Source organism: Microcebus murinus, chromosome 2, assembly GCF_040939455.1.
Source record: "Microcebus murinus isolate Inina chromosome 2, M.murinus_Inina_mat1.0, whole genome shotgun sequence".
Taxonomy (NCBI): Eukaryota; Metazoa; Chordata; class Mammalia; order Primates; family Cheirogaleidae; genus Microcebus; species Microcebus murinus.
Window position 1 is genome coordinate 80,970,480 of NC_134105.1, and position 26,270 is coordinate 80,996,749.

The 26,270-nt window shown below is 37.8% G+C and overlaps 1 protein-coding gene and 1 pseudogene across 2 annotated transcripts; one reads left to right on the forward strand and one right to left on the reverse strand.

Annotated features, from left to right (window-relative positions):
* Positions 1-1,012: 1,012 nt before the first annotated feature.
* Positions 1,013-2,297, reverse strand: LOC105862365 (transforming protein RhoA pseudogene; annotated as a pseudogene).
* A 1,143-nt stretch (positions 2,298-3,440) lies between these two features.
* Positions 3,441-25,459, forward strand: RTCA (RNA 3'-terminal phosphate cyclase). Of its 2 annotated transcripts, XM_012748643.3 has the most exons (11): positions 3,441-3,699; positions 3,811-3,911; positions 5,526-5,669; positions 8,262-8,385; positions 9,738-9,796; positions 11,811-11,952; positions 12,220-12,344; positions 13,300-13,358; positions 20,820-20,914; positions 22,121-22,225; positions 25,079-25,459. In XM_012748643.3, exons 1-11 carry the CDS (start codon positions 3,655-3,657, stop codon positions 25,178-25,180), a joined length of 1,101 nt encoding a protein of 366 aa, XP_012604097.1. In that variant the 5' UTR covers positions 3,441-3,654; the 3' UTR covers positions 25,181-25,459. The 2 variants fall into 2 exon arrangements, with proteins under 2 accessions (XP_012604097.1, XP_012604099.1); XM_012748645.3 differs by lacking the exon at positions 3,441-3,699 and having other exon boundaries at positions 3,827-3,911; positions 5,511-5,669.
* Positions 25,460-26,270: the final 811 nt, after the last annotated feature.

The following is a 26,270-nucleotide window of genomic DNA, read 5'->3' on the forward strand; positions in this document are numbered from 1 at the left end:
TACAACTTTTATATTCCAGCCCTACTGCCATTGCTTTATTTCAACTTTTCATTACCTTTTACCTGGATAATTGCATCATTGGCATTTCTTCCTTCAGGATCTTAGGCCTTTAATTCACCCTCCTGATACTGTCAAAGCCATCATTTCTCAATGCAAATATGATTACTTCCCTGATTAATATCTTATGGCAAAACCCAGATTAGATTAAGTACATAGTCTATGTGCTTCCAGAACATTCTCTGTCACAAAAGTGGCAGAACATTTGGATTATCAGACAGTGGTGTTCACTGCAGATCACCCAGGTTCATATCACAGCCTTCTAGTTACAGTTATATTGTAATTATTATCACCTAATAAACTGTAAGATAAATACCTTACCAGTTTATTATTGTGGATGACATTGTAATTGACTACTTTTCAGTCTCTCAATTATGCTCTAATAACTTCGGGGGAGAAACTGCCTTGCTCTGCTTACCTAGAGGCCTGTATATTATTTGGTACTCACTTATTGTGGGAATTGAATTACAGGCAGAACCAAAAAGCTGGCTGTTGTTTCTTCCCTGGCCTTGTCATGGTTCAGTGCATAGCTGGACTTTCAAGTGTTGCCTCAATTTTTGGGCTTCTGGCTTGGAGGAATTGTAGGTCTTGGACTGCACAACAGAGAGATGACAGACACTCAGCAAGCATCTGTGAAGAGTTTATTGTGAGTGAAGTTTAAGGGTATAAAGCGAAGGTACATTTCCTAAGGGGAAATGGGTCTGTCTCCACAAGTGGAGAAAACCCTGTCTACTTCTATGTTTTTCTTTTTATATGCTTTATGTTTAGGTAAAGGTTAGTTGTAATTAGGACTGAATTCCTTTTTATTTTTTTTTTTCCTGGGGAGATATATTTATTTTTGGTAACATACATTAAGTGGCACTAATTACACAGTAACTATAAGGTAACTAACATGAAACCACAGAACTGTAACTTTGCCACAGCTGCATGGGCTTGGGCCTTACTCTCTGAGCACATTTTCAAAAAACTTGATGCACACCCCAGAGCTATGCCAATGAAATCTGTTAAGGAGTACAGCTCTGAAGTGGTGACACATCAGAGTATGTTGCAGCTGACAGATGATAGGCAGGACATGTTAGTTACAAAGTAGTTACAGCCTAATTCACAAAAGTTCCAACTGTTTCTCTTTCTAGGAAGAAGTAAGATGTTAAGAAATTCTTTGAATTAGCACCTGGCATGTCAGGTGAGAGCACAGAAAAGGGGTGTTAGAGCAGTGTCAGAAAGACCCTGGTGGGCCAGATTGGTTGGACATCATTAATAAACATGATTGGCTTCTAAATACTGGTAGCAAGGTGACTTCTGATTTGTAATCTTAGGTAAATTATAGATAAATGAAAAAGGCCAGTAATCATACACTGAAATTAATAAACAGCACTTCCAAATTAACCACATAAGTGCTGTGCTTGCAGCAAGGCACAGAGAGGACAACCAGATTTTTTCTTTCCACATCTAGCTTTCAGAGCAGCTCTCATAGCCATTTCAAAAACTTCCCTTGGCCGGGCATGGTGGCTCATGCCTGTAATCCTAGCACTCTGGGAGGCCGAGGCAGGCGGATCGATCAAAGTCAGGAGTTCAAAATCAGCCTGAGCAAGAGCGAGACCCCGTCTCTACTAAAAATAGAAAGAAATTAATTGGTCAACTAAAAATATACAGAAAAAATTAGCCGAGCATGGTGGTGCATGCCTGTAGTCCCAGCTACTGGGGAGGCCAAGGCAGCAGGATTGCTTGAGCCCAGGAGTTTGAGGTTGCTGTGAGCTAGGCTGATGCCACAGCACTCTAGCCCAGGCAAGACTCTGTCTCAAAAAAAGAAGAAGAAGAAAGAAGAAGAACCTCCCTCACTCTATCTTTGGTCTTTGCTGAACACTCTATGTACCCAAAAGCGCTAATCCTGTTTGCCATATCTCTGCCTCCTTCAGGTTTTACAGGCTCCTGCTTCATCTTGGCTATCTCCCACCTTGTGTACTTATAATTTCGAAGATCCTTCTTGTTTCCAACAAGGATGGTGGGCACATTGGGACAGAAATGCTTGACTTCCGGGATCCATTTATCTGGGATGTTTTCCAAACTATCAGGGTTGTCAATGGAGAAACACATCAGTATAAAATTAGTGTGTAGGTAGGAGAGGGGCCTCAGGTGGTCATATCTTCCTGCCCAGCTATATCCCACAAAGGCAATTCTACCTGCCTTCTATCCACTTGGATGTCTGCCACATAGTTCTCAAACACCGTGAGCACACACACCTCTGGGAACTGTTGGTCCTTGCTGAAGACTATGAGCAAGCATGTCTTGCCACAAGCTCCATCATAAACAAGAACCAGTTTCTTCCTGTTGGCAGCCACGGCTTACAAATGCCCCGTGGGTTATACACCGTGATTGGCAGAAGTTGTACAGAGTACCTTTAACTTCTGAGATGAAAGGCTCAGGCCATGACTCGGAGTCCGATCTCGTCCTGATGAGGACTCCCGTCCGCCAGTCGCAAGCTCAGAAACGCAAGCGAGTAGCTGACGAGATTACTAAGGAGAGAGCCGCTTTTTCTACGTTTGAACAGGACTTAAAGGTTATGTTACATGTACTGTGGGGAAAGTTCCATTTCCCTTCTCTGACTGGCGGTCAGTGTTCCCTGGCCTACTGACCTCATTCTTTAACACTAAAATAACTGTTCCTTCTTTTTATTTTTCTGCAACCATTTCCTCCTAATTGTTTTTCTGTAACTGCTTTCTCCTTTCTGTTTTCCATTACCTCCCACTTGTTTTTCTGTCCCTAACAGCCTGAGGTGGAATTATGTGAGTAGCACAGTCCCTCGGAGTCAAGTTGCGCTCACTTTCAAGCAAGGTGGCATACCTCTGACTTTTCAGAGTATCATATTAGTGATTCTGCCTTCCACCCCAAATAAATGGTGTCTCGCCGGGGGATAAAAGATGATAATACTCTCTCTGTGCACACACACACACACACACACACACACACACACACACACCCCTATCGCGAGGGATGAAAGGCTGAGAGTATCGATGTACCAGGGACACACTTGAAGAGACTAGCTGCAGAGAAGGCAACCCCGACCAGAGAAAAGGTGCCCGGTGCATTGCGGGCTGCGCACCTTTCTTACATCTTCAGCGGTAAGAGTCTGCAGCTCAAGGTATGCCAGGATCCTCGAGAAAACAGAGATAAAGCACGAGCCTGCGGGACAACCGGAGGATTTGGTTACAGTTGAAAGGAGGTTTTCTGCGCCCTGCAGGTTTTGCCGTGTTCTGGGCACAAGACTTTCAGAGCCACGCGTTCTACCGTGCTCTAACACAGCTCCGCCGCTACGTCCCCGGCGGCTTCCCAGGCAGGGGTGGGAATTGCGCCTGCGCCGCCTCCCTGAGCTGCGCTGCGCGCGTGCGCACTGGCTGTGGACCGCGCGCGTTCCGCGGCGTTCCTTTCGGCTGACTCGGGTTTCCCGGGAGGCGCCGCTGCTTCCGCCTTCGCGTCAGGCCCCGGCAGCCGCAGGCCTGGACCGCGGTTTCGGAGCTGCGGGGCTGGAGGCTGTGTGTCATCTTCCTCCCGTTCCGGCGAAGGCCTGGTCGCTGCGGGCCGGGCCCCAGGGCGCCCCCCATGGCGGGGCAGCGGGTGGAGGTCGATGGCGGGATCATGGAAGGGGTGAGTACGGAGCCGGAGGCAACGCGGCGGGGGTGCCACCCAGGCTGCGGAGGGGAGCGTTCACGTCTAGTGTTCTTACATCTCTTCTCCCCGCATCCCCAACGCTTGCAGGGCGGCCAAATCCTGAGAGTCTCTACGGCCCTGAGCTGTCTCCTGGGCCTCCCCTTGCGGGTGCAGAAGATCCGGGCTGGCCGCAGCACGCCAGGACTGAGGTAAACCCCGGCGGCTGCTGCGGAGTTAGGGGATCTGGGCGCCGGGCCACCGGGCTGGGGATGGCAGTGTGGACCTCAGGATCCGGGCCAGGCCGCCAGGCTTAGGGGATCCGGCGTCTGAGCTGTGGATCCGAGAAGGTCAGGGCCGCGGGGTCTCGCGGAGGGCGGGGGCGGCACTCGGGCCTCCCTTCCCACCCCGAAATGCTCTACCTGGGCGGTGGACTGGGCCCATGTGTGGTCTCGAAAGCCTCGGGGGGCGAGTTTAGAAACAGGCCCGCGTTTTCTGTATTTGACTGAACTTGTCTCTTGTTAAAGAGGTGTCTTTTAAAATGTTTCCCCACTTCATCGGGCATTCCAGGTATCCGGAGAGGACATATAAGCGGCAAGGTAGATGGCACAAAAATGCTTGTGAGGCCAGAGAAAACCCCACTTTATAGCCAGTGCATTATGTGCTACCGCGCATTTTAGAATCATAGTACAAGAAAGAATCCCGAGACGTGTTATTCCAGCTTTCGTTCATGCCTCCAGAAAGCTGTGAATATGGCCAAAATTATCTGTTGCGGACAGAGAAACACCTTGACGCTTGACCTTCTTGTTTCTTCTGTCTGGGAAGCTGGACACGCCACTAGTTTAGTTTCAGGTATATGCACCACCTGATAGAAGAAGACCAGGTTGAAGCCAAACTGGTTTCTTTGTATGTTTTCTGTATATATTCCATTTTAATAAATCAGTCTTTTATCCACCATCAGTTTTGAAATTATTAAAAGGCAATTAATTGATGTATGTCAGTGTTAATTACCTTTGTCATAGCAGTTATTTGCAGCAATCCAGTTCACCAATAGGGGAATCCAATTCATTAAGGCTGTAGTATGTACTGTATTAGTGTGCTAGGGCTGCCATAACAAAATATCACACACTAGATGTTTTAAACAGCAGAAATTTATTTTCTCACAATTCTGGAGGCTCGAAGTCCCAAGATCAAGGTGTTGGCAGGGTTGGTTTCCTCTGAGGCCCATTAAGAGGAGAATACTGTTCCAGGCCTGTCTTCTGGCCTCTTCACACTGTAGTCCTTCACCATGCTCCTGGTGTCCTGTATGTCCTAACCTCTTTTTAGAAGGACACCAGTCAGATTGTATTAGGACCCACGTTAATGGCCTTATTTTAACTTAATTCTCTTTAAAGGCCCTATTTCCAAATATAATCATATTCTGAGATACTGAAGGTTAGGTTTCAGCATATGAATTTGGGGGGAGGGGAACACAATTTAGCCCATACAGGTACCATAGATTATTCAGTGAAGTGCAATTGAGAGTGGTAGCTCTTAGGTGGCTTTATTAGTTTTCCTCTTTTGCACACTTCTAATTTGCAGCAATACATCAGTCTGTGTATTTATAACCAAAATAATTGGTCTCGAAGGGACCCTTAAAATGATGCCTACTAGCAGGTAGTCTAGGTGCATAAAAACCCAAAAGGAAGCTGACATTGATAATGTGGCACTTACTATGGTTAGACCTTGCTGTTTTCTTGCCATTGCAGTTTTATAAATGTGTCATAAAATGTGGGGATATAGGCAGTCTGAGTGCACACGTTTTGATGCAGTATTATGACCTGAAGGCCTCAACATTTATCTGGACTGGAAATGATTCGAGATTTGTGTGATGGGCAACTGGAGGGGGCAGAAATCGGTTCGACAGAAATAACCTTTACGCCAGAGAAGATAAAAGGTGGAATCCACACAGCAGATACCAAGACAGCAGGGTATGTGTCACTTACATTTTATTTAAGTATGGGTTTTGGACTTAAATCCAGGTTTTACCACTTTCTGGGCAAGTTTCTTCTTTTAAAATGGGGAAACTTACCTTTTAAGGTTAGAGACAATGTATGTAAAGTTATAGCTACGTAACTGTTTGTTAATTGTAGCTATTATTGTATCTGGAATTTTCTCATGTGTATAGTAATGTGTAGCATGTTTGTTTCTTTGCTTTTTATTATTTACAAATCCGGGCCAGGCACAGTGGCTCATGTAGTTTGAGCATTTGTAATTTCAGCACTTTGGGAGGCCAAGGCAGGAGGATTACTTGAGGCCAGAAGTTTGAGGTCACAGTAAGCTATGATCATACCACTGTACTCCAGCCTACGCAACAAAGCAAGACTCTGAGACCCTGTCTCTAAAAAAAGGAAGAGAAAAGAGAAAAGAAATTGAATATCTGAAAACAACTTCAGTCTTTATGTTCCGTAGTCTTTGCATTGTAGCAAATTGAGTTATTGGCTTATAGCTAATTATAAACCATAGTCTACTACTTATGGTCTAGGTGTTTTTGTTATCTTTTAATAGATACTTATGCCACTCTATTTAGAAATTTGTAGATATAATTCTGATTCTTTTCTCCTATTGGAAGATAGACATTTAACAATCGAGTTCTTATTTTCTAAGTATCCCTTCTTTTATTGATAAAACAGAGAGCAATTAATATTTGTATCTCAGCTATTTTGGATGATTGCTTTTGTTAGCAGCTTTGTTTTACCAAAATTTTTCCATTTGTTAGGAAATTTGATGAGCTAAGAAATGTTACTGTGAACCTGATGCCATTTTGTTTCAGAAACAACTGTTTTAATGAATTATGATTTAAATAGACCTCTATGAAAAGGGACCTGCTGCAAGGGCTAAGGCGAGCTTTGCCAAGTGAGAACTTTCCTAAGAAAATTAAAGAATTTTGAGCTTACTTTATAGTCATCATATTATTTAGGCATTCTCCTATACAGAAAGAGGGAAAAAGTTATAGTTTAACCAATGGTCTAAAAAATAAGCTAAAGTAGCATAATAGAATTTTGAAAGTACAAGAAGAAACATGTATTATAACCCTTCCTCCCCTTTGTGAATGAGGAAGTCAAGACTCCCTGGGGTTAAGTGTTTTACCCAAGATCATAAAGTTGGGGTCAGAACTAGAATTAGAATCTAGACCTTTGGCTCCTGCTCCATTAGAATGTATGGAAAATAAGTTTAAAGTTGATGATCCAGCTCCATTCAGGAGATTAAAGCAAGCAGAATCCTAGCAAGAAAACCACATCTTACTCACTTTTTATCACACTTACTTATTCATGTTTATCCCTAATTGTGATTACAGTACCATGTATTTTCTCAGTCTGTCTTTGTCTTGGCAATTCTTTATTCCTAAAATCAAGAATTTTCCATTTTAATATTAGAATCTGACTTTAAGGGGGAAAAAAGAAACACTTTATATGTTGGATTACTCAGAATAAACAGTGAGAAATCTAGTAGCTATAAGCCTATGGTTTATAATAAGCTAAACACTTCCAAGTTTTTTTAATTTGCTCCTAGGCGCAACTCCTTGAAAACAGGGATTATGTTGCATAATTTTTCTCTTAAGATGCCCAACACCTTGCATAGTTAATAAATATTTATTGAATTAATGAAATTCATTATCTGTGATAGTGGCCTTCTAGTTCAGTACATATGCATCATTGTGGTAAGCAAGTTAAGTAAAGGTCTACCTTTTGGTAGGTAGAAGCTATATAGAATTCTATTTCAAACTACAGTCTACTTAGGAATATGATTGCTTTCCCTTTGGAGAAGGGAGATAACAGCTCATTTAGAAAAATATGACCAAATTTTCCATTTATAAAATTCTTCCTATTATGTAACTGTTTCTCATGATTTCTCAGATGATTTGACTGTAAGGACCAAACAGAGGCAAGTAAAGCAAGGATTATTTCCCTACAGTTTTTTTTATGTAAAATATTCAGTGATCAGTCTTTGTAAAATATTATTCTCAGTTTAAGGCTGTATCAAACTATGATGATGCCACTGCACTCTACCCAGGGCAACAGAGTGAGACCCTTTCTCAAAAAAAAAAAAAAATTATTATATCATGAATTCCACAATAGTAGGAACTATATCTTAACTTGGTACCTGGAATAGGACCTTGTGCAAGGTAGCAAGTCAGCTATAATTAATTGAATATTTCTTTCTAGACCTTGACTGTTTTCGATCCATTTTCATAAACTGCTACTAGTTTTTTTATTTTTCGTAGCGACAAGATCTTGCTATGTTGCCCAGGTTGATCTTGAACTCCTGGCCTCAAGCATTCCTCCTCCCTTGACCTCCCAAAGTGCTGAGATTACAGCCATGAGCCACTGCATCTGGCCTTCTGTCTTTGGGATTCAGGATTTTACCATTCAGATATTGAAGCATTTTTTTTTAACTTTAAACTCAGGGGCATGTACCTGCCTTCTCAGTTGCCTATGCTTTAATTAGTATGATGAGCAATAATAGCTTTTGGGGGACTTTTAGAAGAAAATACAGCTAAGCCTGTTTTGCCTTCTCCTTAGGAGTGTGTGCCTCTTAATGCAGGTCTCAATGCCCTGTGTTCTCTTTGCTGCTTCTCCATCAGAACTTCGTTTGAAAGGTGGAACTAATGCTGAAATGGCACCACAGGTCGATTACACAGTAATGGTAAGGACTTTTATTGTGGACAAACTGAGATCTCATATTCTTCTGAATCTCCATTCTCTATTTAAATGTATCCGTTGTTTTTGTGTACATTCCTGTTTATTTCTTCATGGTGTTTACTTCTATTGAAGGAGAGGATGAAGAATTACATTTAACTTTTTAATTCTGTCTTAGAATAGTGTTCATAGTGAATTCTTTAAAACCTCAAGTGTTATTAATATATAAATTGTATCAGTCATAGAAGAATTATGATTTGGAGGAAAACTCAAAACATTTTTAAAATGATAAAACTCAGTACTGGCATGTTCGTACAACTAGTGGGAAAGAATGGCATAATCTTTTTTTATCCAGGTTTATTGAGGTGTCATTATTTATATTAAATTCACCCTTTTATTGATTGATTAAGATAATGTCTTGCTTTGTCACTCAGGCTGGAGTGCAGTGGTGTGATCATAGCTCACTGCAATCAAACTCCTGGGCTCAAGAGATCCTCCTGCCCAGCCTTCCAAGTAGCTAGGATTACAGGTGTGCATCACCGTGCCTGGCTAATTAAATTCACCCTTTTAAATGTACAGTTCTGTGATTTTTATCCACATAGGAAGTTTTGGTTTTGGGGTTTTTTTTGTAGATATGGAATCTACAAAAATGGAATCTCCATTTGTAGATATGGAATCTAGATATGTTGGCCTTGCTGGTCTCAAACTCCTGGCCTCAAGAAGTCCTCTTGCCTCAGCCTCCCGAAGTGCAGGGATTACAGGTTTGAGCCACCATGCCCTGCCCACTTCTGTGATTTTTGACAATCGTACTGTTGTGAATCAACCACCATAATCCGAATATAGAATAGTTCTGATTACTCTAAACAAATTCCTTCATACCCTTTTGTAATCAGTCCTGCCCCAGAGCCCTTGGTAACTACTGTACTGTTTTCTGTCATAGTTTTGCTTTTTTTCAGAATGTCATATAAAGGTATAATACTGCATGTAGCCTTTGAGTCTGTTTTGTTTTGTTTTTTTGCTTACCAAAATACATTTGAGATTCATCCAAGTTGCTAATAACCGCAGTTAAAAAGTGTTCTATTATATGGGTGTACCAATCTCTGTCCATTCATCTGTTGAAGAATATTTGGGTTTCCATTTTTCTAATGAAAAAACTGATATGAATCTAAATTTAAAAGTTTAACATTGAGTTAATCAGGGACATGCAAGTATATCTAACAAAAAAGGCCTACATATTCATCTATCACTATTTACCTGTAATACCTAATTGCTAGCTCAGCAGAGCTCTTTTGTTTAATAAATATACTTGTTGAATTGGTGAATACTGGTGGTTAATGTACCATTAAACTGATTTTTCAGGTTTTCAAGCCAATTGCTGAAAAATTTGGTTTCGAATTTAATTGTGACATTAAAATGAGGTGAGTTTCTTGTTTTCTTAGCCCTTTTGATTCATTACTTGTGGTAAAAAATAGTGGAAAAGATAAACCCTAGAGAACTGTCATTGTGGAACCCATTACAATTCTTGTGGGAAGTAAATGTACTTTATGGCTTAAAAACAATAAACAGCATGGGCTTAGGGACATAAAAACAGTTATATGTAATATTCGTTTGTTTCTTGGGAAAATATTTTCCAGGGAATTTTCACATTGAGTCACCTTCATATTAAGTGTTATTCCATGCTCCAGCACAGATTAAATGCTCACTCTGCACGGACAGCTGGACTAGGCACTGTGGGGACATAAAGGAACTATGGGGACAAAAAGGGATTCTCTTCCACAATGCGATCAGAATTATTTTCTTGAGAAACACATTGCACATTCAGATTATTTCTCTTTAAGGCTCCCCTTTTGCTACACAGTAACAAAGCCAAATTTCTTGGCATGGCATTTAAGTGTGTGCTTGCAGACTAACTCCAACTTAACCTTTTTATCTTCATCATCTCTTCCCTTCTTTCAACATACCATATATTCTAACTACATAATTGCTTGCTGTTCCTTAAACATATTTTGTGCCTTTAGACTTTGTCTTTATTCATGTTATTTTTTTCCCTGCTCTTTAAAAAATTAGAAATTCTATGTTTTTTCCCAAAATGAAACTCGTAATTTCTTATGCGTACCTCAGTTGGAATTCATGTTTGTACCTATGCTGTAGTCTTCCTTACAGCCAGACTTGTATTCTAGTATAGTGTGTGGAGCCATCTCCCCACCACATGGTGAGCATTTGAGGATAGGAGTGCTGTTGTTCTTAGTATCTGCTGTAGAATAAATGACAGTGCATAATTGAGTTAAAATTGTATTAGTGTTCAGCTACTTAAATATGTGTATATTTGAGCATCTACGGTGTGCCGGACATTGTTTTAGGCACAGAAAAATAGCAGGAACAAAATAGGAAGGTCCAGTTTATATTCTATAACAGCACTGTCAAATAGAACTTTCTGCATGGAGGGAAATGGTCCCTGCCTGTGCTGTTCAGTATGGTAGTTACTAGCCAAATGTGACGGTTGAGCACTTAAAATGAAATAGTGCAACCTGGTAACTGACTCTTATTTTTATTTATTTATTTATTTTTATAGAGACAGGGTCTCATTCTGTTGCCCAGGCTGGAGTAAAGTGGCATGATCATAGCTTACTGCAGGCTCAAGCTCTTGGGCTCCAAGTGATCCTCCCTACCTCAGCCTTCTGAGTAGCTAGGACTACAGACACATGCTACCCACCATGCCTAGCTAATTTTTAAATTTTTTGTAAAGACAGGGTTTTGCTAGGTTGCCCAGACTGACCTCAAGTGATCCTCCTGCCTCATCCTCCCTAAGTGCTGGGATTATAGGCATGAGCCACCATGCTGGGCCTAGATTTTTAAGTTTTCTTTAATTTTAATAGTTGTACCTAACTTGAGGCTACCAATATTATACAGCACAGACCTAAAATATTCTTATTTTTTTTATTGTTTTTTTGTATTTTTTGAGACAGAGTCTCTCTGTTGCCAGGTTAGAGTGCTGTGGTGTCACAGCTGTCCTAGCTGTCCTAGCTCACAGCAACCTCAAACTCCTGGGCTCAAGGGATCCTCCTGCCTCAGCCTCCCGAGTAGCTGGGACTATAGGCATGCGCCACCATGCCCGGCTAATTTTTATATATATATATATTTTTTTTAGTTGTTCAGCTAAATTCTATTATTTTTTTTTTTTTTCAAGTAGAGATGGGGTCTCTCTCTTACTCAGGCTAGTCTCAAACTCCTGAGCTCAAACGATCTGCCCACTTCGGCCTCCCAGAGTGCAAGGATTAAAAGCATGAGCCACCACGCCCAGCCTAAAATATTCTTTAGATCTTTCCATGAATTACCTGTTTGTATATCATTCACATGTTATTTTATCATAATAGTGAGCTTCATTTTTGTCATGCAATCAGTTTATGTAAGTATTTGTTATACTTTTCACAGGGGCTATTACCCAAAAGGGGGTGGTGAAGTGATTGTCCGAATGTCACCAGTTAAACAATTGAATCCAATAAATTTAACTGACCGTGGCTCTGTGACTAAGATATATGGAAGAGCTTTTGTTGCTGGTGTTCTGCCATTTAAAGTAAGTTGGCTAGATATTCTTAGAAGTATATGTATGTCTTGATAAGTATTATGTCATTAAAATTTGAAATTATGGAAAAAACTGATTTTTAAATCTTTTTATTAAAATTTTTCTTAAAAATTAGTGCGCTCTCTACTCTTAAAAATCAAGTTATTAAATAATACATGTAAAAGTTATGAGTTGTTTTATGTGTCTTTGAAGGCTTGAAAACAATTTTCCAAATAATCAGTAATTATTTTATTCTATTTTTCTGTCTTGCCAAAATAGGTAGCAAAAGATATGGCAGCAGCAGCTGTTAGATGCATCAGAAAGGAAATCAGGGATTTGTATGTTAACATCCAGCCTGTTCAAGAACCTAAAGACCAAGCGTGTGGCAATGGAAATGGAATAATGTGAGATAATATAATTTTTCTTAGACATTGGGTGAGAGCCTGAAATAATTATCCCATTTAATTTAAAGATTTATAGTTCTTTTGCTTAAATTTATAGTTTTAAGAAGTTTAGATTTATAGTTTTAACGGCTTTCCTACCTAAAACAACAGTATGGTGAAGTAAGATGATTATTTTGCATTTTTTCTACAGATGGTTTGCCTTTTATTACATTATAAGATCCCTTTTGTTTATACAGTGAACTTCAGTGTCTAAGCCAATCAGAAGTTAGGCTTTAAAGCTGATCCTACAAGAAATATTTGCAGTTGTTTAAAATACTTCAAGTGTGAAATCAATTCACAAATATTAAATATGGCAAAGATCTCTTTAAAATTGGTATAGAACTATTACTTTAATCCAATTAGGAGTTGTCGATTTAAATGTTAAGAAAATTCTTTAATTGATGTTTTTGAAGTATAAAAGTATCATTTGTGGATATTTAAGTTTCAAACCCTCTTATTCAGAACTTCTATTAAAGGGTTTAATAGGCTTGCTCTACTTACGATAATGTCTAAAAGCTATAGAACAATAACAAAAGACCCTGCATAAGAACCTTTTTACTTGAGATGATCCTAAAACTTTATAGCCTGAATGCCTGTAAAATGGTACCCCTTTGTTCTGATAATATGGTAACTTCCAGGAGCAGTGGGGTGGGGAATGGGGCAGGAGGGCATTTCTTACCTTTGGATTAGAATATGGTGTGACTTTTAGTCAAATGCTGAAGGATACTAATGGCCTGTTAAGGCTGATGGAAAATGTTAATCATGCTGCTTTCTCTATGAAGAATTTCACTTTTGCAATATACTGGCCAATTTAGTTCTGCCTATTTAACGGTCTCTGTTTTCCTGTGTTGTATTTGTATGCAATTTTAGAATATTTATAGCATGGGTAGTAATAACTTTTTTTTTTCTTGTATAGAATTATTGCTGAGACATCCACTGGCTGTTTGTTTGCCGGATCATCGCTTGGTAAACGAGGTATAGATAAATGAAGGGGGTTCTTGATTCCTGGTGCTATTGTAAAATTCTTTAATCTATCAGGATTTGAATGTTATTGACTGATGAATAGCAAGTTTAAAAAAATATAGTTAACTGCTTCTGATTTAGAGTCAATTAAACTTTCAGTCTTTCTCTCACCTTTATACTCTGAAAAATTTCAAACCTATAGAAAAGTTGAATGATTAGCTCAACTAGTCATCCATACACCCTTCTTCTAGATTCACCCATTGTAAACATTTAGTTATCTGAATATGTTTCTGAACCATTTCAAGGTAAGTTGCAAGTACCATGTCTCACCCCTGAATACTACAGTAAGTATGCCCAAAAACCAATACCTACATAGTCATAATACCATTTTTACACCTGAAGAATTTGTCTATATTAAGATGCAGCAGGCCGGGCGCTGTGGCTCACGCCTGTAATCCTAGCACTCTGGGAGGCCGAGGCGGGCGGATTGCTCGAGGTCAGGAGTTCGAAACCAGCCTGAGCAAGAGCGAGACTCCGTCTCTACTATAAATAGAAAGAAATTAATTGGCCAACTAATATATATAGAAAAAATTAGCCGGGCATGGTGGCGCATGCCTGTAGTCCCAGCTACTCGGGAGGCTGAGGCAAGAGAATTGCTTGAGCCCAGGAGTTTGAGGTTGCTGTGAGCTAGGCTGACGCCACGGCACTCACTCTAGCCTGGGCAACAAAGTGAGACTCTGTCTCAAAAAAAAAAAAAAAAAAAAAAAAGATGCAGCAGACATACATAATGAGTTGTTTCCAAAATATTCTTTAGAGGAATGAGGGTGGTTTCTGTTTTTGTTTTTTTTTTTGAGCACACACATAATTTGTCAAGTTTGTTTAGGCTGTCTTTTGAGTATTCCCTTTACTTTTTTTTTTTCCTTTAATGATTTAGACATTTTTAAAAGTCCTGGCCATTTTCCCATAATTTGAATTTGTCTGATTACCTCATGATTAGATATATTCAGCTTAAACATTTTAGGGTACATTCCACTCCATCACAGAAGGGGACACATAATGTCAGTTTGCCCTTTATTGGTAAGGCTGAGTATGATCACTTGGTTAAGGAGCTGTCCTCCAGATCTGTCTGCTATAAAGGTTCCTTTTTCCTTTATAATTAATATGTAATCTGGAATAATACTTTGAGACTGATTCTCCTTCTCCCATACAGCTTTCATCTAGTGAGTTTAATGTCTGGATTCTTCCTTGCATCAGTTATTCCATTGGTGATTTTAAAATATTGAATATCTTTGTGAAAGGGAAATTTGTTTAAGATTTGGCATATTAGAGGAGATACATATATGCATCTGTTTGTTAATACTTAAAGTTAACTTTTGTCAGCCAGGCAACTTTTAGGCTTTATTCTTTGTAGCATCTTTAAAAATACTTATCCTGGATATGCTGTTTAATCACATTATTACTACTTAATACAAAAATACTATTAATACAAAAAATTTTAAGGCCAGGCGTGGTGGCTCATGCCCGTAATCCTAGCACTCTGGGAGGCTAAGGCGGGCGGATCACTCAAGGTCAGGAGTTTGAAACCAGCCTGAGCAAGAGTGAGACCCCATCTCTACTAAAGATAGAAAGAAATTAATTGGTCAACCAAAAATATATAGGAAAAATTAGCTGGGCATGGTGGCGCATGCCTCTGTAGTCCCAGCTACTCAAGAGGCTGAGGCAGGAGGATCTCCTGAGTCCGGGAGTTTGAGGTTGCTGTGAGTGAGGCTGACGCCACAGCACTCTAGCCCGGGCAACAGAGTGAGACTCTGTCTCAAAAAAAAATTTTTTTTAAGTAGTCTTAGTCTGCTCAGTTGGTAGATCTAGATACTATTAATAATTTGGTATCTAATCTGAAGAACATAATGGAATAAGTAAAATCATCATCTCCAGTCGACCTCACATAAATGAATTCTGTCTAAAACTGTGCTATTTAAAGTGTGGTTGGCAGACGAGCAGCATATCTGCATTGTCTGGTACTTTGTTAGAAATACAAATTTGGGGTCTACCCCAAATCTATTGAATTAGAATCTCTGGGAGTGGGGCCCAGGAATCTGTTTTAACAAGCTCTCCAGGTACTTATAATGTATACTGAAGTTGAGAAGTAGTGATCTAAAATACATATTTGGGCTGGGCCTGGCGGCTCACGCCTATAATCCTAGCACTGCAGGAGGCTGAGGCAGGGGGATTGCTTGAGCTCAGGAGTTCAAGACCAGCCTGGGCAAGAGCGAGACCCCATCTCTAATTAATTAATTAATTATATATATTTGGTATATACTAATTATGTATTAGGTGCAGTGAAGAATCAGTGTGGATGCCGAGCTACAGCATGCAGTATCTACAACAGTCTTGGGAAGCAAAGATAATACAAAGAGACTAGCCATAGACACATTACAAATAGTAACTACTTGGCAGTCATTGGAGAAAATGTGAGTTTAGTTTGTTTATACTATCATCAGATACCACAATGTGCCACAATGGGTACCTCGTACTGTGTACTAGGGATTCAGAGTAAGAGCTACTTTTCCTATCTCCTAGCTTAGTCTGGCAGAGGAGACAGACTAATGCTATGATGGTGGTATCCCCAGATAAAGAAAAGTGAGAGCTAAGGAGGAAGGACACAGGAAAGTGTTGACATAAAAAAGTATTGTGTGTTTGGGCAACTGTAAGTATATATGCATACAGGGTCTGGGTGGGGGAATGGAGAGAGATGAGAATAGAGAGGTCGAGAGAGGCCAGAGTCTGAAGGGCTTTAGGCTAGATAAAAGAGTTTAGGTTTCATCTTGACAATGTAAAAATTTTAAGGAGGGATGTGATATGAGATTTTTGGAAAAGTAATTCTGACAGCCATGTAGAAAATTAGAAGAAAGCTATATTGGAGGCAGGAGGATAAGAGTCTATTGTATTCAGGTCAGAGTGGTGAGCACTAAGGAATGCTGGGCTCTAGAGGTGGGTATGGATACAATGGTATTTACAGAGGTGAATAGACAATTTGGTGGGACCAGTCGGATATGGGATGTGAGGAAGGCAAATAAGGAATGACCTTCTAGATATCTAGCATAGGTAGCTGAGTACATTAACAACTTGTGAATATAGGAGTAGGGTTAGTTTGCTAGGGTAGATGGTAATTTTAGATGTGTTGCACTGAGATTGTAAAGGTGCCATTACTCTATCAGCAATAAAGGGAATTCGTTTGCCAGGCCTGAAAAAATTTTTCTGATATTCTGTCAACATTTTTTCTCACTTTGTCATATGAAACAACTTAGACTTTAAAGTTATCTTTGGACAACACACTTGTAGAGTACAAAGTACTTAGACTTACAGTGGTAGGGAGAATAGAGGAGAGAGCAACATGTTTGCTGACATTGACTTATTCCTATTGGTATCCTCCCTTATTTCCTGTCAGGCCCATCAGTTGAATGAGATGTCATTAGTGAATGTGAAGGTGACTTGAGGTCTTCTCTCTTGATCTAGTTTGTGTGTATTAAGGATTCCAGAAAGAATGTCATAGCCTCTATTAACCAGATCCCCTTGCGTTTCTGATTTAAATTAACTAGAAAACAACAAGTCTTTGAATTTTAATGTCTAAGAGTTATCACCAAAAGCAACATTGGAACATTGGCTGGTTGTCAAGGCCACCATATATGGCAGAGGCAGGAATTTTGTAACTCTTCATGCTGTTGTCATTGTCTTACTAAAACTATTTTCATCTTAGTTTTCTTATCTGTTGAGTGAGAGTATTAGCCTAGAGAATCTCTAAAATCCTTAGCTACATCTAAAATCCTTAGTAACATTCTTTACTCATATATTTTTAAAAAAAAGGTGAGGTTTTGTTTTGCTTAGAGAATCTTGCTGTTTTATTTTATTTTTTTAATTTTTATTTTATTTTATGAGACAGGATTTCGCTTTGTCACCAGGCTGGAGTACAGTGGCAGATCATAACTCACTGCAGCCTTCAACTCCTGGGCTTAAGCTATCCTTGCACCTCAGCTTCCCATAGCTCATACTATAGGCATGTGCCACCACACCAAGTTTGCTGTTTTAAATTGAGGCAGTGTATTATAATAGATGTCACTAAACTGAGAACAAGAAAACTTAAGTTTTAGTCCTTTGTTTACCATTACCCTATGTAGTGACTCTGGGCTTTCCTTATCTGAAAAATAAAATTGGACGACGCTCTACGTATTAAGGATCACTTCCAACTTTAAGTGATATAGTATTATGGACAGAATGTATTTTGTCTTTCATTGTTGAATATCCGTAAATTTTAAGTTACTCCTGTCTTTCAGTTAGTTATGTTCTTTACCATGGGAACAAAATAATCTGCTAAAATGAATTATGCTTCTGGTTAATCCCTATTTCCTTTGTATGGAAATTGCCTCACTTAATGTAAGCACCTGCTTTACCTCATTCAGTGTATGTAGTAATTGTTGGCATCTCTCTGATGTCCTAAAATAAGTCCTTGAGACCTTTTTTTAAGAAACATCCAATATATGAGAATATTATTTGTCAATTAAAAAAGCATTAAGATTTCAGAAAAAATTGGGGTTTTGCCCTTTTGGGGGGGCATAATACTAATAAGCAAAATTCTCATATTTTTTTCATTCCGTTCTATTGCCACAGATTGCCAGTAATGGCTGGTGCTCATCTAGCTCCATTTATATTGTTGTTCACTATTAAGGGGGCTGGGTAGGAAGGAACGTGAATGGTTCTGAGGACTACTTTGCCATGTGGCAGGAAACTTTAGTGTGTCTGCTGCTCTCTAGTACTACAAAGCCAGAAGTTCTTTCTTTCTCCTTCATAATCTCCATCCTACTTTTAGCTGTTTTTCAAGAACTCACTTAAGTCTTTCATGCTCAAGGAAACCTTCTGAAATTATTCTAGGACTTACAATCTTTTCTGAACTCATTTCACATATATAGTTTATTTATTTATTTATTTTTTTGAGACAGAGTCTCGCTTTGTTGCCCAGGCTAGAGTGAGTGCCGTGGCGTCAGCCTAGCTCACAGCAACCTCAAACTCCTGGGCTCAAGCGATCCTCCTGCCTCAGCCTCCCAAGTAGCTGGGACTACAGGCATGCGCCACCATGCCCGGCTAATTTTTTCCATGTATATTAGTTGGCCAATTAATTTCTTTCTATTTATAGTAGAGACGGGGTCTTGCTCTTGCTCAAACTGGTTGCGAACTCCTGACCTCGAGCAATACACCTGCCTCGGCCTCCCAGAGTGCTAGGATTACAGGTGTGAGCCATTGCGCCTGGCCTCACATATATAGTTTATACAATAGAGCTTAGCACTTAATTATCCTCAAATTCTCTAATATATGAGTATTTTTTTAATGTCTCCTTAGGAAAGCAAGGTTTCTGTTACTGGTTTCTGTTACTTAGCATGATATGTACTAGTGGGCCATCAATACTACTAAAGTTGAGAATCCCTAATCTGAAAATATGAAATCTGAAATGCTCCAAAAGCTGAAACATTTTGAGCATCAACATTGATGTCACAAGTGCAAAATTTCACAAAAAGTACTTGACATAGACTTTGTTTTATGCATAAAGTTATTTAAAATATTGTATAAAATTACCTTCAGCCTATGAATATAAGGTATATATGAAGGATAAATGAATTTCATGTTTAGACTTGGGTCCCATCCCCAATGTATTTCATTATGTATATGCAAATATTCCAAAATCCAAAAACCTCTGAAGTCTGAAACACTTTGGGTCTCAAACATTTCAGATAGGGGATACTCGACCTGTATTATTATTATTAATAGCTTTTTATGTACTGGTCTTGTTAATAGATGCTTTATAAATATTATTTCTAATTTCTATAATAATTTTGCAATGTAGTTATCATCTATATCTCCAGGAGGAAATGGCAGAGGCTAAACAGCTTACCCAAGAAGTCAGGATGCATATAACATATTCCAAACCATTCATTCAGTCATGTAAATACTTGATCAATTGATGATAATATAAAGAGAGTAAATTTATTATATTGTTGTAACTGCTATAAGGAAAAATAGAGTTAAAATTCTGAAATTTCCACTTTTTAGAAAATGTTATCAAGATATATATATATATATATAAAATCAAATAAATTTGCAAATATAAAATAGAAACAAAATTAACCACATTCTCTTTTTTTTTTTTTTTTTGAGACAGAGTCTCGCTTTGTGGTCCAGGCTAGAGTGAGTGCCGTGGCGTTAGCCTAGCTCACAGCAACCTCAAACTCCTGGGCTCGAGCGATCCTTCTGCCTCAGCCTCCCGAGTAGCTGGGACTACAGGCATGCGCCACCATGCCCGGCTAATTTTTTTATATATATATATCAGTTGGCCAATTAATTTCTTTCTATTTATAGTAGAGACGGGGTCTTGCTCTTGCTCAAGCTGGTTTTGAACTCCTGACCTCGAGCAATCCGCCCGTCTCGGCCTCCCAAGAGTTAGGATTACAGGCGTGAGCCACCACGCCCGGCCCACATTCTCATTTTTTAAAGACATTTTCACCAGGTATGGTGGCTCATGCCTGTAATCCTAGCACATTGGAAGGCTGGGGCAGAAGGATTGCTTGAGGTCAGGCCTTCAAGGCCAGCCTGAGCAAAAGTGAGATCCTGTCTCTACAAAAAAATAGAAAAATTAGCTGGGCATGGTAGCTACTTGGGAGGCTGAGGCAGGAGGATTACTTGAGCCCAGGAGATTTAAGGTTGTAGTGAGCTGTGGTGATGCCACTGCACTGTAGCTGGGCAACAGAGCAAGACCCTGCCTCAAATAAACAAAAGACGTTTTTATTTGTAACCAAAGATTTTTAGTTTAGAGTAAATACCTTAAAAGAATACTGTGACATTTCACTGCTTCTGACAGACTTATTTTGTATTCAGTGTTGTACCAAAGATTTGGGGTATGTGTGTAGAGGCAGGAAGTAGGGCAAGGTGGTAAGTATTCTGACTTATATTCAAAATAAGATTATACCTGTTCAAATCTTAAAGGAAATAAAACTCTAAAATATTTGATCTGAGAATGTTATATTGCTTTTCTTTAGATATAACTTACTTTCCTGTTTCCTGATTTTTAAAAAATTCTTAAATTCTGATAGAATTGCCTACAGACTAATTGTATCGTATAAATCACAAGTTTTAAGTTTTGAAGTTGAGCTATAGCACTAGAGGGTTATAAACTGGCTTTGTGATTAACATGTTTTAAGTAGGTCCAAAGCAGCCTATGTTTTCCTACACTAGTGCATTTAAAGGTACAAAGTATTTGCATATGTCAAGCTCTCAGAAAATTAAATAACTAGAAATCTTATTCTAAAAGGTGTATTAGGTAAATTCAGAGGAATAAAAAGTATATACCGTTGCTAACTGGGATGTATCAAATAAACTTTTTGCCTTTTAGTAATTAGTTTGTTTTTCTTTTTACATTGTGCTTGTCTTAAGGTGTAAATGCAGACAAGGTTGGAATTGAAGCTGCTGAAATGCTATTAGCAAATCTTAGACATGGTGGTACTGTGGATGAGTATCTGCAAGATCAGGTAATGACACTTTTAGGATAAAAATCTTATAGACTATTATATTTGAATGTATGAAAATTAGATTGAATATAAATTTTAATCAGTGACTTTCAGACACTAATTAGCAAGTTCTACTTCAGTCATTTTTCAAACTCTGGGATTTATAATCTTCAAATTTCAGTCCTTACTTGACTTGTGTACAGCATTTGATCACTCCTTCCTTCTTGAAATACTTTTCAAGTTTCTGAAATATTATTGGTTTCTGAAATATTATTATCTTCCTGCCTCTGGCCATACTTTCTAGTCTCCTTTGCTAGTTTATTGTTGTCGTTTTCATCTTCTAAACTTTTAAATTTTGATGAGCCCCTAGGCTCAGGCTTATGCCTCTTTTATTTATCTATAGCCACTCCCTCAGTTATTTTGTCCAGTCTCATGGCATAAGTACAATTTGTATGAGGACAACTCCCAAATTTCTGTTTCTAGCCCAGGCCTTTCTTCTTAACTCCTCTCTCATTTTATCTCCTCTGCCTGTCAACTTCTCCACACAGATGTATTGTATACCCCTCAGACTTAACACATTCACTCAGAGGTGAGAAATGCTGTTGTATAATTCAAAATAAGATCTTTTTATAGTCTACTGTCTTTATAGATTTTCCTTTCTATCATACTTTTCTATTCTTAATTGCAAGTCAGCAATCTCTACATTTAGAAATGTATTCCTCAAGATTTCTTGCCCAGTTTCTTCAGACAGATTGTGTTATTTCTTGTCTCTTCCTTCTTGCCCAGGTCTCCTTTTATACACCCAGTAATTCTATATTAGTCTATTTATTCACCTGTGGAAATGTAATATTAGAGAGTGGAAAGCTTATCATATTAAATATATAAGCTTGCAGAAGTAGTTGGTCTAATTATATATTTTTATACATATATGTATATATATAAATATATATAAAGTATATTTAGTACTTTATATATAACATAAATTTATATATAATAACTTTTAATTCCATATTTTATTTGTAAATATTTTAAAAATTCGATGTTGAGAACTGTAATAGGTTTTCTGTCCTCTTCTAAGGACTTCTGAAAACCTAAAGAAATAAAAATTCTTTTTTAGCTATTAATATTTTGATTTCTGGTAGTAATTTCATTATGGGTAGCAGTGGTATTCTGACTTTAAATATTAGTAAATGTGTGAGATTTTTCTTCCTGTTCTTTTTAAAATAGCTGATTATTTTCATGGCATTAGCCAATGGAGTTTCCAGAATAAAAACAGGACCAGTTACACTCCATACGCAGACAGCTATACATTTTGCTGAACAACTAGCAAAGGTGAGTATTCCATCAGAAAGAGTAATTGGTTTGTATTGTGGTGAATTTTGGGTTAACTTTTTTTTTTTTTAATTTTTTATTTTAGCGTATTATGGGGGTTCAAGTGTTAAGGTTACATATATTGCCCATTCCCCCCTCCCTGGGTTAACTTTTAATGAACAGAAAACTTAATAATAATCATAATTGTTATCACTTACTGAGTACTTCCTGTGTGACAGACATAGCTAATTCAACAATTTATCTGAATCACCTTACTCTATATATATTGTGAGCGGCTATTTATTATTGTCACCATCTTACATATGAGTAAAGTGAGGCAGAGAGATTAATTGTTAAAGGTCACAAAGTCTTCTAGTGGCAGAGCTGGGCTTTGAGCAAACCTGGGAAAGTGTACTTCAAAGCCCATGTTATAACTCACGTAGTACTGCCTTAACAGAGTAGGTATAAAGATGTTTTGTTATTAACTATGTTATCCAGTCACAAGGGAGTCATAGTTGGCTATAAACTTAGATATTTGTGTAAAATGTTAAATATTTTATTTTCTTCTTCTTCTATTGGTAGAATAAAATATTTGCTGAAATTCTGATATTCACCAGTCCTCTGAAAATTAGAAGAGTAAATTTATAATTTTTAATGAAAAAGGATTTATCACTGTATGAGCTCATATTCATACATTTTCTCTAGGATTCTTAATTTTTAGAAAATGATAAATATGTATATTTTATCATGAAACTAATCTAATTTCTTATAGAAAATTTAGAAAATAGAAAAACCTGCCTGTAATTCCTCCTTTCCAATAAAACCACTGTTGACATTTAAGATGTTTTCCCCTTTCCTAAATTATTTTTTGCATTTCTTACTGTTAATACATGCAGCTTAATTTCTTGCCTATTTCAGTAACATGTAGCATATTTCCATTTTGCTATATTCTTTATAATGTAATTTTATAAAGTAATAAAATTATGACTCAAAATTTTATGAGGGAAGGTGCTCATCCATCTTAAGCATTTCAGAAGTGTACCAAACACAAAGCTACTGTTGCTGTTACTCCTATTTGTATGATTCTTAATAATATATACTATTTTTTTGTTATCAGGAAGCATTGATAGGTTTTGGCTAAATTGTAGGACAAGACTGATGAAAACTGAAGGCAAATTATATTTAATGTCATGTCAAGAAAGTTTATTCTTTTTAATTCTACTTATGCTGTAGTCATAACTACTACTTGTCTATCACCCTCTGTAGATTGATCTCCTTGACAGCAGAGATTAAGTTGTTTTATTTTGTTTTGTTTTTTAGAGACAGGGTCTTGCTTTGTTGCCCACATCAGAATGCAATGGTGTGATTGATCTTAGCTCACTGCAGCCTTGAACTCCAGGGCTCAAGCACTCCTTGTGCCTCAGCCTCCCAAAGTGCTGGCATGAGCAACTGCACCTGACACGCATCAAGTTTTATTCATTATAGTCTTTGCTTTTTACAGTACTTTAGGTATAGAGTGTTATTTGGAGTGTATACATAATGGAAAGTGCTGTGAACTGGAAAGCATAGCTCTCTTCTCTTGTTCAGCTTTGTGTGTTTTAACTGGGCGACTTGGGGCAAGTTTCTTCATCTTTCTATACCTCAGTGCAGATAGTTGTTAAGTTATCTGTAAATTCAAAGACTTTAAGTCTCCTTCCAACTCTAAATATTTCTACTTAGGTTTATATATAGGCTCAAAATGATTTCCATAACTGCTACTTGTGCTTTGTATTTACATATGCTTGTAATTTGAAAATTATATACACACACACATTTATAACTACATAAATAATTTGGTTATCTAGCTCAGAATTCAGTGTTTATTCATTCAGCAATAATTTAAATGTCCACTGTGTGTCAGTACACTGCCACATAATACTGAACTAAAAGAATTTGTGAATATTACTGTTCAGTAAGATCCCAGAGGGATGTTTTTCAAATTGTATTTCAAAAGATATTGAGATTTTAGGCATACTTTAAATCCCTTTGCCACAGACTCAGTCAGCTTACTCAGTTGATTTTAGTTGGGGCTTTTTTTTTGAGACTGAGTCTTGCTATGTTACCCAGTCTGGTTTTAAACTCCTGGGCTCAAGTGATCCTCCTATCTCAGCCTCCCAAGTAGCTTGATAACAGGTGTGTGCAACTGTGCCTGACTAGTTGTTTTGATTTCAATTCAGTTTTGTTAAAATGAATCACATTTGCTTTAAAAATAATTTATGTTTCTAAAATACACTGATAGAGATCAAATATTTCTAAGCCAAATTTAATTAATAAGTGAAAAATACAATGTTAAACCTAATAAAGATGAAGGAAGATATTAATCACCACTACCACCACCCTCCTCCCCACCTACCTTCTCTGAACTAGATATTTTTGAATTATGTATTTAGGGAATTAGCAAGAAAAGCTTAGGGAAATTAAAGGATAATTTGATACTTGACAGGATAAAAGTGCAAATGTTTTAGTTCCATGTTTTAGAAAAATTTTAGGGCGTAGGGTGTGGAGGTGCATTATAATGAGCAGTTGAGATTTCAAAATTAATATTTGCCTAGACTACACTCCGGGAGGTTCTGGGTCAATGGGTATAAAGGCATATATATTCTGACAAAACTCTGCAGGTATGTATACTTCTGAACAAGAACTATGGTTCTAAAACAAAATATTTTGTGTTGAGGCTATTGAATTTCTTAGGAATCATTTCAGCTTTGTGTCTCTGTAGGTTTTTTAATAAAATGAGCTTAACATTAACTTCCTACCTACTTAGGCTGGAGTTACAGGTTCTTTCCTCTATCCCTCTTCATAGTGCTTACATACTTAATACTCTTCTGATTTCAGGCAAAATTTACTGTGAAGAAATCAGAAGATGAAGAAGATGCCTCTAAAGACACTTATATTATTGAATGCCAAGGAATTGGGATGACAAATCCAAATCTATAGGGTATTTGCCTCTTAAATGATACCTCAATGATGTATTGCACTAATTCATTTCATAAATACTGTAAAACGATGAATAGGAAGTAAGCTGTTAAAAGACCTGACTTAAATTTGGAGATGAAGTTCAATGTTGTAGATTTTTTGAGAATGCTTCATCAAATTAATCTCACTTTGAATATCTCCTGAGATATGGACAATGAAATATGAGAGTTGGTGGATATGTATGATAGCTGACTTCAATATTAAAGTATTGAAATAAAATATCTTTATACCTGAAGTAAATGTGTTTTTCTTTTTTATGTAATAAAGTCAGAGATATAAATTTGATATGTAATTTGTGTATAATTCTAATCTCTTTGCTGAAATCTCATCTAAAGCAAAATGAGACAACTTTATGCAAGTGTACTTACTGTGTCAACAGTAACATTTAATAAGTATTGTCTCATTCTAATTATATGTCCCTTCTACCTAGTGGGCACTTGGTAAATATTTATTGAATTTAAATCTATTGAGTCTGTTTTGGAAGCTAAACATTTAGAATTGCAAAATTTGAATCCTAATAAGAGTTGACCATATTCAGCCCCAGATACGTTTTTGTTTGGCTTGTGGTGTTAAATTAATTGAGTGCCTGTAGAATGGAATGTGCTTTCATCATTCTCTGTTATCTTATACCCAGCCTGCTTCCACATTTAGATTACTTCCTGATCCCTGTAGGCAGTTGAGGTTGTGACTCAAATGAAACCAGTTTGGGATATCAGCTCAGTATGTCATACTATAATATAGTGAAGAATTCATTAAAACCTGGGTCTGTGTTGGATCTTATCTGGTGATGATTAAAAATAGTCCAAGCTGTAGATCCAGAGTATGGTAAAACATTCATAAAGTCCTGAATTAGTCTGTATAGAACAGTATAATGAAAAAAAGTTGTTTCATGTACATAATTATTCTTGTTGGTGATTTTTGTGACCTTGGACAGTTGGATTCAATTTGCTTTAAAGATGTTGACGGTATTGCTTGCTATTTATATTTTCACAAAGTAGTAGGAGTTTTATAAGTTCATTTCTATAACAATTGAGATATGAGATATCTCTCT